Raw genomic sequence first — 14,854 nt, 5'->3', positions numbered from 1 at the left:
TATATATTTAATAATAATAATAATAATAATAATAATAATAATAATAATAATAATAATAATAAATGCATAGCTTTAATAATAATAATAAATCCACACTACATAATTTCAGCTTTTAACTTGCTTTAATTGTACACATTATATTTCGGCCTTCGATACGGTCGATTCAATTAACTGACATCTATGTATCAATCAATTTATTAAAATTGCAATCGATAACCTCCCGTATGATAAAAAGATTGACACAACCATTAAAACTCACCCTGTATATAATATTTATATATATTATTTAATATATAAATAAATAAATATTATATATTAAATAATATTAAATAATATACACTACTCAAAAGAATCTAGGGAACACTTTTCATACCCTAAAAATTGGGCTATTTTCAAACCGCTGAAACTCGTCGAAAAATCATTGTAGAAAAAAAATTAAAAAAGCATTTTGAAGCATGAAGTTTCAACTTTAGCGCGCTATCGGTGGTTTTTTAAAAATCTTTTATCTTCTTTATTCTGCGCTTTAAAAAGGAACACACTGTTTAGTTCCTTAAAATTATGTATTTTTAACACGCTGCAACTTGATGAAAGAAATTTTTTTCGAGAAATTCAACTCAAGCTCTATAAATTACAACATTTTCTCTGTAAAATGCTTTTTTAAAAATCTTTCTACGATTTTTTTTGACCGAGTAATGCGATTTTGAAAATAAACCAGTATTTTTTAGATATGACATCGATACTCGGTGAAAAATCATCGTAGATGAAAAATAAAAAAAGCATTTTGAAGCTTGAAACTTCAACTTTATCGCGCTATCGTTAGATTTTTAAAATTTTTTATCTTCTTTTTTCTGCGCTTTAGAAAAGGACATTGTGTTTTTCCTTAAAATTACGTTTCTTTGACACTCTGCAGTTGGATAAAAAAATTTTTCTCAAAAAATTCAACTCAAGATCCATAAACTACAACATTTTATCTATAAAACGCTTTTTTAAAAACTTTCCTACGATTTTTTTTGACCGAGCTACATAACTTCGAAATCAATATGAAGAAGAGCGTCTACAAGCGGTAATTGATCAGAGAGGAGGTAACACACGCTATTAAACACATATGCACTCACGCGCGCACGCGTGCTGGCGCACACACACACACACACACACAGAGAGAGAAAGAGAGAGAGCAGAGAGAGTTTGGAGTCATTAAATACTGCAGGAGTGACGAACTGCGGGGTCCTTATCTCTGCTATGTTTATTTTCAAAATCGCATTATTCGGTCAAAAAAAATAGTAGAAAGATTTTTAAAAAAGCATTTTACAGAGAAAATGTTGTAATTTATAGAGCTTGAGTTGAATTTCTCGAAAAAAATTTCTTTTATCAAGTTGCAGCGTGTTAAAAATACATAATTTTAAGGAACTAAACAGTGTGTTCCTTTTTAAAGCGCAGAATAAGGAAGATAAAAGATTTTTAAAAAACCACCGATAGCGCGTTAAAGTTGAAACTTCATGCTTCAAAATGCTTTTTTAATTTTTTTTCTACGATGATTTTTCGACGAGTTTCAGCGGTTTGAAAATAGCCCAATTTTTAGGGTATGAAGAGTGTTCCCTAGATTCTTTTGAGTAGTGTATACTGTATAAATTTAAAAATAATATAATAAATATAAAAATAATATGACATTAATCACAACACAACTTCGCACAATACATGTGAGCTGAACTTTGATGTTAATGAAAGAAGTTGGAGTCGAATTATTAACCGATCATTATCCGGAATAATCGAATTCAACCGAAGTTCATAGAGTCCCCTCTTATCGCGAATATCATCTCCCTCGTCTTAATCGATAGCTAATACTCCGTCTATCTATTCAGATGTCAATGTATATTTGTAAATAGAAATTATTATAGTTTTCGTAATAATTATATATTGTACATACATATGTATATATATATATATATATATATATATATATATATATATATATATATATATATATATATATATATATATATATATATATATATATATATGTATGTATGTATATATGTATATATGTATATATAATTTGAAATTAATAAAAATTAGATTTTATTTTGTCTATATTAGAAACGTGACAAATATGTTTCCATAACTATGGTTTTAAAAGCGTTTTTATAGAAACGTTTCTTATTAATGTTTTACGGTTAAAAAATATTGGATACGTTTAAGAAACGTATACATATAAAACGAATGTGTGCTACTTGGGGCATCATAGCATATCTTAAAGTTATTTATTGACGACAACCATGTGTTATAAAACGTTTCGTCATCTATTGATAATGCGTAATTAAAGGTTAACTGTCCATTTGTTATTAATGCTGTCTTGTTGCAATGCAGCGGAAATGAAATCAAACTTCAAATGTTGTCTCGAAAATATTATAGTTCTAAGAAGTGACATAGAAAAAATGATATATTGAATCCAATAAATATTATTGTTATATGTATTATCTAACTGATATAAATAACTTAATTAATGAAGAAGAAATTGTAGATGGATATGCATGTATTAATACTTGAATGTTTGCTTTCTTACGATACTTATTAGATATTCAACATGTGTACTTTTGTATTTTATATATTATATAAGATCTGCACTTTTTAATGTAATATTAACTATTTTGTAAATTCATAAATGTTAACATACAATTGTAATTTTCTTTTCAAGTTTTTTTTATATTATGTTTTGGCGCTTTTTCCTATTTCAAACTATACATATAAATCTTTGTACATACATATATCATTGCTGTGGAGGAAATAAATTTTTATAAATTTATAAAATATTTGAAAATACGTCTATTATTATGCATGAATTTAAAAAGAGACCATTATATAAATACTTATTTAATTATTTTTAGTTATTCTTAACAGAATTATTTTTAGTTATTCTTAACAGAATTATTCTTAATTATTCTTAGCAGAAGTTTCTTTAATGATATAAAAATCTTTTTTAAAATAAAAATGTATATCATTTAATATATGAATGGACTGAATAAGTCACAAAAGGAGACCGGAGCATTACAAAATTAGTTTCACGTAATTAAAGTGTTTATCACTTTTTTGGAAAAAGTAATTAATTTATAGCGGGAGAAAGAGAGAATTTGATGGGATGCACTAATGCACACTGTGCATATAAAAATTGTCGTATATAAAATTACAATAGTATAATTAAAATAATAAAGTAATTAATATTATAAGTTTTTTATATTATATTATATTATATTATATTATATTAAGTATATTATGTTAAATTAATATTAAGTAAAATTATATTATATACGTTATTATATTATAAGGTTAATCAATGCAAATAACGATAATAATAACTCGTATAATTATTTTATTTATTTTAGTTATTTATGTGCTATTGGAAATTTGTATTTATTTATACTAAAACTACTAGAATTATACTAAAAACGCTACTGCGTTACGTATTGATTTAAACTGCATTATATGAATGTCACAGAAAACATATAAATCACTTTTTTAAATCCATTATTACTTTCCTTGTAATTAGAATATCTTTTTATATAGTAAACGTGCCTCTTATGCCAAAGAAAAGATACTCAGAAATAAATTAATATAAAAAGTTTAATAAAATTTATTAAACAATTTTATATATATATATATATATATATATATATATATATATAACTATTTTTATTTATATATAGAATTATTTTTGTTTTATATATATAACTATTTTGTCAAACAATTTTTAAAGATTTTAATTCTTTTTGTAATAACGCCGAGTATCTCCGCAGAGAAAAATAAATAAATTACCACGAAATGCAACTAATAAGACGTCATGGCAACACATGATCAGATTGACCATTCGAAGTCAGTTACTATTGTGATCGCTAGCCAAAACACGCTACCGCGTTACTTATCGTTTGATTCAAACTGCATCATATGAATATCATATGAATATCATAGAAAATTGTGTACGAATAGTGGATTTTGAAAAACATACGTAGTAACACAATTGTACGTAGTAATACAATCGTACAAACAAATTGTCATAATTACATTTATAATAAAATCAAAGATATAGCAAATATTTAAGTGAATTCGATTACATGCTGCGTGCGTTTAAATATATGGATGAAAATGTTACAAGATCTGTAATTCTATAACTTCTTTGATCGTTGTAATTTGATTGCGATTATTATCTTTTTATCGACTGCTTTTGTAATATAATAAATTAAAAAGGAAAGCTGATAATAATTATATTCCAGTGTTCGCGCGATATAATGAAATAAATATGTATCATTTCGCATTGTCATTTGTTCTTCTAAAAAAAAATAGAAATTATTTGCTTACTAAGAGTTCCCTAATTTAATCTTAAGATATATAATGTAATCGACCATAAAGAGAAATCTAAAATCTAAAATAATATTAGAAAATAATAATTTGTGATACGTTAAAACTGAGTTTGAAGGAATTTATCGAAAATATATATATATATATATATATATATATATATATATATACATATATATATAAATTAATATCAATTCGCGATTAGCACATCAGAATTAGTAGAGTGAAAAAAACAATTAACTGAGGATTTAACGGGAACTGATTGAGTGCACACGTTTATGAAAATGCAAATTATGTTTGGAACAATTTTATGTGTTTTATTGAAAGGTTTAGTACTAACAAAGGCAACTCTCACGCCGAACGATTATACCACTTCAAACAGCCTCCAGAAAGAAAGTGTTTCCATGTGTCCGGATTTAAATACGCAAGTAAGAAATATTTTTCGCTTGATTAAGAAACAATTGAATGTTATTGCAGCTAGTAGTGTGACTAAAAATGAATGATAATAAATTATATATTTTTTCTATATTCCTGTCCATGAGTATATATAATTATATGCACATATTCTTATCGAGGCATTATTTATACTATCGGTTTATACTATTATTTCCAGGATTTGTTTGTTAAAAATATAACGACAATCGAGAAAAAACTTGACAAGGTTATAAATAAATAAAAGAATTTATATAATTTCTATGACTAATACTTAATAACTGTAAAATAACAATATTTTTAACCTTTTTATTCTTGAAGTACAAACATTAATATAACTTTTTTAATAATATCGGTAAATTTTTGAAAGGAAATTTGAGTTACGGTAAAATTGAGAAGAGTTAACTAACCTATCATGAGAAAGAATCAAATCGTTAGACAAAATTGTTTTAATAATTGCAAAGAGCTACACTTTCGCTTGTACTATTTGCTAAAAGCTGTTATGAATCCTCATTGACTCTTGTTAACCTATTGATTGATTTTCTTTTTGATATGAGTTATGTTTGATATACAAGATGTCTTAAAAGAAATAAATAAATAATAGATTTTACGATATGAATAAAACTACATCACATTCAATATATATTATTTAGGAATAGTACACTGAAAAAATTGTATTCTCAACTTAAGAATATGCCACTTATCTTTAGAATATAGCGCCAAGAGGAGATCCTCTTGGCGCCTATTTTAGTATATATTCTAAAGATAAGTGGCATATTCTTAAGTTGAGAATACAATTTTTTCAGTGTATATATCAAACTGGTATTATTAAGCAAACAAAAAACGAATGGCAATTTTTCGTTTAATTTTATAATTTATATAATTTATCATTAAAAGCACCAGAAACAACCACTTCAACGATATTCACTTAATTCTTTTCGTATGTTATACTTTATGAAGGATATTTCAATGTCCGAGAAAAGTGATCATCATATACTAAATTTCAAATCTGACCGAAGTCATTCTGATAGTACTGTGAGAAATGAGCGAGAAGTCGATGAAGTTACACTTGCAAGTATTTCTATCATCCCAGAATCTATCGGTAAGTTGCAAAAAAATGCATAAAACATTAATAACAAAATTTATGACGAAAAAGTGTAAATATAATTTAAATACAAGAGAGAGTAGAAATCAAATCTAAAAATATCTTCCAGTAGCAAAGCTGCCAGATCTCCGCCGCAAGCAACATGCAACACGGCGTGGAGGGGGTAATGAGGATGTGAGCGTAAGCGTACGTGTGAGCTCGGCGCTTCGGCTAGCTTCGGTTAGTAGAAGAGGACAGAATACAGTCTTCTGTCTCCTTCCTACCAAGCTGGCAACGAAAGACGGGCGACGCGCGACGCTGCTCGCTTCTCGATATCTCAATGCGTGCGACAGCGTTAAATGTTTTTCCTTTATAGCTTTTTATATTACACACATATTTTTTAACTGATAAATATTAATCTATTTAATATATTTTTTAACTAATAAATATATTATACATTTATCAATTGTAAGAAAATATCGATATATTTTTTCATGTAAAAAATTAAATGACATAATTCTTATAAACAAATGTATATATATATATATATATATATATGTATATATATTCATTTTTAAGAATTATACAATTTGATTTTTTAATATGAAAAGATATATCATAATATTTTCTTACGATTAGCAAATATATATAATAAATTTACCAGTTATAAAAATATCTAATATAACAAGCTAAAAGAGAAAAACGTTTAACGCTGTCATACGTATCGAGATATCGAAACGCAAGCAACGTCGAAAATTTATATGCTCGTAATGTATCGAGCGGAAAGAATGAATTGTCAACTAACAGCGTAGCGCAGTGGGTAAGGCGCCTGATTAGTACGCTGCCTGTCGCTGGTTCAAATCTTACCTTTGAGTTTTTTTATCTTATTATTGTGCTGTATATTTTTATTATTTTAACAGACAAATTAGTATTTTAATTATAAAATATATTTAAAAATCATTGAATTAATTTATTTGCTATGCAATGAGAACTATAAATAAATGTTTATTTCATAAAAAAAAATTAATTCAATGATTTTTAAATATATTTTATAATTAAAATACTAATTTGTCTGTTACAGCGAGCAGGGTGAGGGTAGGAGGGGAAACCGGGAAAAGTTTTTGGACGATAAGGAGGGTAAGGCAAGGGTGTCCCTTGAGCCCAATTTTATTTAATATATTGTTAGCAGACTTGGAGGAGGAAATGGGGAAAGTAAAATGGGGAGGGATAAAACTAGGGGAGGGGAGGGTGTATTCCCTAGCGTACGCGGATGATATAGTTTTAATGGCGGAAGAGGAAGACGAGATGAGAAGTATGATGGGAAGGCTAGAAGGATATTTAGATAGGAAGGGGTTGGAACTGAATACCGGAAAGACAAAAATAATGAGATTTAGGAAGGGAGGTGGAAGAGTGGGGAAAAGGAAATGGTGGTGGAAGGGAAGAGAGGTGGAAGAGGTAAGGGAATTCCGATACCTGGGATATACACTGCAAAGGAATGGAGGGCAGGAGGCTCATGTTAAGGAAAGGGTCAGGAAAGCGGCAGCGGTGATGGGACAGGTATGGGGAATTGGGAAAAGGAGGTTTGGGAGAGACTGGGGAAGAAGACTCTGGATATTTGATAGGCTAGTGTGGACGATATTGGGATATGGGGCGGAAATATGGGGTTGGAAGGAAAGGGAAGAAATGGAAAGACTGGAGGAAAGGTATTTGAGATGGGTATTGGGGGTAGAGGGAAGAACACCGGGGTATTTAGTAAGGGAAGAATTGCAAAGGGACAAATTGTGGGGTAGGGCAGGGAGAAGGGCCATGGCGTTTGAAAAGAAAATAAATGAAGGGAGAGGAAGTGAAATGGCGAGGAGGTGTTGGGAAGAGATGAAGGAAAGATATAGAGAGGGGAAAACAAAATCGAGATGGGAGGAGGAAAGGAAGGATTTCTTCGGGAGCAGGGGAATGAGGATAGAGGAGATAGAAGGGAAAAGAGATGGTGGAGAATCTTGGTGGAGGAAATAGAGAGTAGGGAAAAAGATAGGCAGAGAAGGGAAAGGTGGGAAAAAATAAAGGACTCGAAATATAATAGATGGTATAAGGAGGTTAAGGGAGAGGGGATTCCAGGATATCTGAAGAAGGGCTGGGGAGAGAGTAGGTGGAGAAGGGTGGCGAGGTTTAGGTTGGGGAGTGAGGTAAGAGAGAGTAAGTATTGGGAAGGGGAGGAGGAGAAGGTTTGTAGGATATGTGGGGGGGAAAGGGAGACATGGGATCACATGTGGGAGGGGTGTGGGAGGCAGGAGGAGGTGGAAGGAGGCTGGCAGGAAAATGTGAGATGGGTGTTGGGGGATGAGGGGGAGGGAGAGGAGTGGATGAGGAGAATAAAAAGAGAAAGAATGGGGGAGAGGGTGGAGGGAGGATTGGGGGGGAGAGAGGCTGTGAGAGAGTGAGAGAGAGAAGAAGAGAGGGAGAGAGTGAATGAGATAAGGGGAGTTAGTGGGAGCAGAGAATGGAGAAAAGAGCAAGAGGAAACGGAAGTCCAAAGGCGATGTGTATGCGGAGCAGCTATGGGTGGAGAAAAACAATCTGCACTCATGGCGCTCATAAGCAATTGTATTGTATGCGAAGCGCGTATGGATAGGTTTGCGGTAATATGTAAGGGCGGGGCAGATTGCGAACGAGATATTGTGTGGGATTATTTTTGTAGATTTTTGTAAAAGATTGTAACCCCAAGGGGAACAATAAATATCTATCTATCTATCTATCTACTAATTTGTCTGTTAAAATAATAAAAATATATAGCACAATAATAAGATAAAAAAAACTCAATGGTAAGATTTGAACCAGCGACAGGCAGCGTACTGATCAGGCGCCTTACCCACTTCGCTACGCTGTTAGTGTTGACAATTCGTTCTTTCCGCTCGATACATAACGAGCATATAAATTTTCGACGCTGCTTGCATTTCGATATCTCGATACGTACGACGTTAAACGTTTTTCTCTTTTAGCTAGTTATATTAGATATTTTTATAACTGGTAAATATATATTATATATATTTGCTAATCGTAAGAAAATATGATATATCTTTTCATATTAAAAAATCAAATCATATAATTCTTAAAAATGAATATATATACATATATATATATATATATATATATATATATATACATTTGTTTATAAGAATTATGTCATTTAATTTTTCACATGAAAAAATATGTCGATATTTTCTTACAACTGATAAATGTATAATATATTTATCAGTTAAAAAATATATTAAATAGATTAAGGCTCTACGCACAATAGGAAAAATATTAAATATTAAATATTAAATATTAAATATTAAATTTATAGAACGAGAGAAAGAGAAAGAAACTCTTCTCTTCTCTTTTTCTCTTTCTATAAATTTAATATTTAATATTTAATATTTTTCCTATTGTGCGCAGGGCCTAATATTTATCAGTTAAAAAGTATGTGTATAATATAAATAGCTATAAGGGAAAAACATTTAACGCTGTCGCACGCATTGAGATATCGAGAAGCGAGCAGTGTCGCGCGTCGCCCGTCTTTCGTTGCCAGCTTGGTAGGAAGGAGACAGAAGACTGTATTCTGTCCTCTTCTACTATCCGAAGCTAGCCGAAGCGCCGAGCTCACACGTACGCTTACGCTCACATCCTCATTACCCCCTCCACGCCGTGTTGCATGTTGCTTGCGGCGGAGATCTGGCAGCTTTGTCCAGTAGTGAGAAGAATATAAATTCTAATTGCGCCCAAAAAGAAATAGAAAAGCATAATATGAACATAACATTGTACATAAAAATTGTCATGATTTAAGGTAAAGTCAATTTTATTAATTTCCTACTTTGTTTCAAAGCAATTGCAAATATTATACTTCTGATTTCTGAAGTTACAGGAATTTTTCGAAAAGTACTTCTCATTTTATTAAAAGTTATTTATTCGCTTTTGCCATGAATTAACGATTACTTTTCTAAATCTTAAATGACGCAAAAAATTCTTATATTATTTTTTTAAAGGTCAATACTGTGCTAATTTCCATATTTTGTAGTTTACATTTATTTTTTCTCTTTCCTTTACCCTGGTAGAAATTTTGATCGAGCGTTTGTATGGCACTGGCCAGCGTGCCACACTGCCACTTAAGGAGCTGGCATGACACGCTGGTAAGCGCCATCCTCGAAATCGTCACGTTTTGCCCGCTGGCGCCACATTGAAATGAATTTTGTGTGGTACTAACATGGCATTAACATAGTCCTAGTAAGGTATTGTTATAGGACAGATGTGGAAGCGTAATATTGCTTTACGAAAAAATACTTCTGAACTATTTGACTATTGATAAAAAACTTCCTACACAGCACCAAGTCGCCTAAAAATATTACTAAAACTGGAAAAAATTCTGAAATCCAACAAGGAAAAAAATGTTGAATCCCACAAGAAAACCACATTATTAAATAATTTTTTTAAAATTCAGTTTGTCAGAAATTAAACTAAATTAAATTGATAAAGTGATGTTAAAAAGAAAACGCGGTTCACTCGCACACAATCAGAGAGCCATGGCTCTCTGATCGTGTACGTGTGAGCAGCGTTCTCTTTTCGGCGATACTACTCACAAAAGAAAAAAAATATACTTTAGATCTCATGTGTGTACCAGTCCTTTATACACACTTCATAAAAAATTGAATACGAGTTTAGTTAAGTCTGGTGTCGCCGCGTTGCGGCAAGTGAAGAAACACGTGTCATATATTGTGTCCTTTTTATGTTATCTTTTTTGACAAAGCGAAAAGATGTCTGAGCATCTGATGTGACGCAAGTATGGACCGCATCAGAAGCCCAGTCAAATCTAAATCTGCGGCCATTTAATTTTATAATAATATTACGCCATTTATATATCGGCCGCGACCATGGTTCTGGTGTGGATCCTTTCAGTTTTTGAAAATAAAGCTGTGACGTGGCAAACTTACATGGCGCTGACAAGTGTTATGGCGCCGGCAAGGCAATTTCTACCAGAGTATTTTCACATTAAATTGTTCTTTCTGATTTACTGAGATAATCCACTTAATCTTATATATAATTATGTTAATATGTACGATCTTAAAATCTCTAGAAAGCAGTTTGAACAATCTCTCAGAGCATTTGTACAATTCGACAGTCAATTCACAAAAAAAGTAAACGACATTTTTGTGACATTGAGGTAAAGAATCTAAATTCTCAGTTTGTATTCTTTCATTTTTCTCTCTTTTTCTTAAATTCAACGACATAACTATATCAAAATATTAATTCTGTTATAATTTTGTTAAATATAAAATGGCTAAAATTTTATTTTTTTACAGATGGAACCAATCTGAATTTACCGATAAAATAACACAAGGATACACAGTGCAATGTTTTTTCATCGAGGACTTAAAAGAGATTAAAATCTGCGACGATAAAAATATCACAACTACAAAATTGGAGCACACGGTGCACAATCTTAAACCTAATACGACATATTATTTCCGAGTACGTGCACATACTGAAGTTATTGCTGGGCCTTACTCGGATTTAATCGATGTATCGACTACGCATGAAAATCCAATACCTAAATTATTATTAGAAACGAATGCTGGCATCCACATATTGGACTTAGATTCAAAGACTATTAATAATCTCGTTGAACAATCGGATATAGGAAATGTCGCTTACTGGGCACAAGAACATAGAATTTACTGGACACACGAAAATAATCTAATGACATTGGAGATTACTGAAAATAATATCACAAAAATAGCTGGCTTTTATCATGAGCTATATAATCTCTGTCTTGACTGGGTAGCAAGAAATCTATATATAAACTATCACCATAGAGGCTACTCTTTCATTGTAAAGTTTGACTTAACAATGTGGGAAAATGGCATAATTAAATTTGATGAGATTTTCAAAGCAGAAGCTATTGTTGACTATTTAATGCTATCACCGTCTATGGGGTACGTTTACTACCGTTCACCTGAAAAAATAATTTTCCATTAAAGATTTATACAAATTTGTAATTTTTTTATAATTTTACATGGTTTTATAATTAAGATCATAAGTAAAAAATAATAATAAGTTATTATATAATTATAAGAATTTCGAATTTTTAGTACATATAAGTTTCTGTTTTTGTTAAAATAATGTTTTATAATGAGTAAAATAATTATATATTTTTTAGAATTTTATATGGCATATCATACAATTGGAAGAATGAAGAATATGATATGATGAAATATCATTTCGATGGAAAAAACGTGCAAATTATTCAGATGAATTCATCCCTTTGCCAATTTCCTGCGTTATTTTTTAATCATATAATAATTGATAACATGAATAATGAGGAGTCGTTAATTTACTGGATAGGTTTTTATCACATAACTGTCACAAACATTAACCTTTCTATGTGCAATACGATTTTACACACGAAAAACATAAGTGATGATTTCCGATTTATGACGATTGACAAAACAAACATTTACATTTTAGCATAAAATCGGCTTCAATATACTTATATCTACGTTTTGAAAAAGAAATACGCAAGTCTCAAGAGCATAAATGTAGACGAATATGATGAAAAGACTAATAATAGACTCAGATAAATATTCTTTAAATAGAATTTATGCTTTTGATAAATATTTACAACCATATCTTCCAATGAGATGTCTGACACCTTACGAAAAAGTTTATAATTTTGAGAATGTGACTGCAACGACAAACACCATCATTGTAAATCTTCCGGAGCCGGTTGTAAAGAGTGGATGCAAAAAATATAATTTACCAACTACTATATATACTATCTCCGTAAGCTGTTTAGACAACAATCTCAACAAGTCTGAGAAATTCAATGTGCAGACGTACGAGCGATATTACGAGATTCAGAACTTAATACCATTTACAGAGTACAAGTTGAAGTTTACTTTAAGCAATTTTTATTTTGATCAATTATCAATAAATCCATTCGATTCGAATGTGATACCAATAAAAGCTAATTCGAGTAAGCTTAATGCACCAGAAAACATAAGTGTTCTAGCTTTGACGCCTATTATAGCAGTAGTTCATTGGATGCCACTCGAGAAACTGAACTGCGAGGCCGTGACGAAGTGCATTGGAAGTAAGTTACATTAGTGAACGGCACGCAACAAAAGAGCAAACAATTTATCAATGTGCCGAAACGTATGGCAAACGGCAGATTTTTCACAAAGATTAACTTATCGCTACCAGTACAAGATTACTTGATATACGTGCGTGTGTATCCAAGTAATTTCAGCGATTTCTACAACGAGAGTTTAAGCAAGATCGATCACATATACTCAGAACCAAACAATATTACTTTGAGCGGGGCCAACATAAATAGCATGAACATCTCATGGATTTCAAACATTAATCTGACGGTTTTTTCTACACTAGAGTACAAAGACGTTGCAACAGAAAAGTGGCAAACAACGAATTATATTAAAATGAATTATACAAAGAAATAATATATCATATCGGAAATTTACAATCAGGAACTTTATACAAGTTTTGCTTGATATTGAGATACCTCGAATATGAGGAAAATTTTACATGGCCGGCTGATGAAAGATTTATTTTTTCAACACTTGGTAGCAAACGTGGTAAGCAAATGAAAATACCCATACAGCACAATAAGGTTGCATATATATTGAAGAATAATTTCATTGAAACATTGCAATATTGCAAATCGATTGCGAAACTCTGCTGAGTCATTGTTATAAGATGTGATAAAGTTAAGTTGTCCGCTTTTTGCAATGAAACATTGTAGCAATATTACAGTGTAATATATTGAAAAGAATGCAATGTTATTGCAATCATTTAATAATATTACGTATAAAATATTTTTGTTTTTGATGGATAAATATCTTGGAAACATATAATTAAATTAAAAAGCTTGATATAAATAGAAGTTTGCAATATCTAAGATAATCATATCTAAGATAATATATTGCAAAATTATATTTAAACATAATCATATAACATAAAATATTATATTTTTATACAAAATTACTTTAAACTCTTGCTTACGAATCACTTTTTTTATTTTAAATGTTTTATATACTCTTATAATGGGTACTTTATACATATATAAACATTAGTTATAGAACTAATTAAACATTACTAATTATATTTTTATTTAAAAATTTAAAAAATCCGTTATATTTATATATATTTGCATGTGAAAAATACATAAAAATGCATAGAAAAATATAATGATAGATATAATAGTATCTATTCTTAATATAATAAAAAAATATATTATCTTTGAAGATTAACATCGTATTCGTACATAAAGTGAAAATATATCAGAAAATATATTGTAACATTGATATAAAATGTTATCTATATTTTAATAAAAAAATAGCAATGCTTATCTTTAGCTTAGAATTACATTTACTCGACTGATATTATTTCTGGGTCACTAATTCATTTGACTTCTGCAAAAAAGTAAAATTCATCGCATTTATACAAATATAAAAAATATATTGTTACATTATTTTTATAGATAAATTAAAGAGTTTTATAGTTTTACACTGTTTTCAAAATATAAATATCATTTTGCTAATATCTAATTCATACTTTGTTAATTTATATTTCTACAATGTTTCCGTAATGTTGCATTGCAATTTGTAATATTGCAATATTGTTGCAAAGTAGTTGAACATTCTGTGCTGGCATAGATATTATAATATTATGTGCTAATTTTTTTTAGATATGAATAGGCCTAAAATTTAAAAAAATTAAATTTTTGTAATAAAGTCATAAGTAAAAATAAATTTGTAAAAACTTACACACACGAAGATATTAAAATTATATTTTTGCTTAATATAGATATTTCGAGCACTCCTGGAATAATAGAGAAAGAATATTACATATTTACTGGGATTATATTTATTGATATTATATTATTATTGATGTTAAATTTTATCGTTATAATTACTATAATCTGCGTCTGCTACTTTTGTTGTT

General features: G+C 29.9%; 2 protein-coding genes across 2 annotated transcripts in view; both read left to right on the top strand.

The window, feature by feature from the left end:
• The window catches only part of LOC145961621 (uncharacterized), a gene marked incomplete at its 5' end in the record, with an annotated part of 25,788 nt that extends 15,692 nt beyond the window's left edge, over window positions 1-10,096 (top strand). Inside the window, 3 exons of the mRNA XM_083082079.1 lie at window positions 4,675-4,775; window positions 5,740-5,881; window positions 9,952-10,096. Of these exons, the coding sequence (XP_082938205.1) occupies window positions 4,675-4,775; window positions 5,740-5,881; window positions 9,952-10,019 (311 nt within the window). The remainder of the gene's footprint in view (window positions 1-4,674; window positions 4,776-5,739; window positions 5,882-9,951) is intronic.
• Window positions 9,650-14,854, top strand: LOC145959840 (uncharacterized). The gene is made up of 5 exons (XM_083079033.1): window positions 9,650-9,683; window positions 11,194-11,826; window positions 12,051-12,983; window positions 13,280-13,485; window positions 14,717-14,854. Exons 3-4 carry the CDS (start codon window positions 12,440-12,442, stop codon window positions 13,348-13,350), a joined length of 615 nt encoding a protein of 204 aa, XP_082935159.1. The 5' UTR covers window positions 9,650-9,683; window positions 11,194-11,826; window positions 12,051-12,439; the 3' UTR covers window positions 13,351-13,485; window positions 14,717-14,854.

The sequence above is a fragment of the Camponotus vicinus genome, unplaced genomic scaffold (genome assembly GCF_025532165.1).
Source record: "Camponotus vicinus isolate PSW18456_S1 unplaced genomic scaffold, iyCamVici1.0 SCAF_1, whole genome shotgun sequence".
NCBI lineage: Eukaryota > Metazoa > Arthropoda > Insecta > Hymenoptera > Formicidae > Camponotus > Camponotus vicinus.
This window is presented reverse-complemented; position numbering and strand designations above follow the sequence as displayed.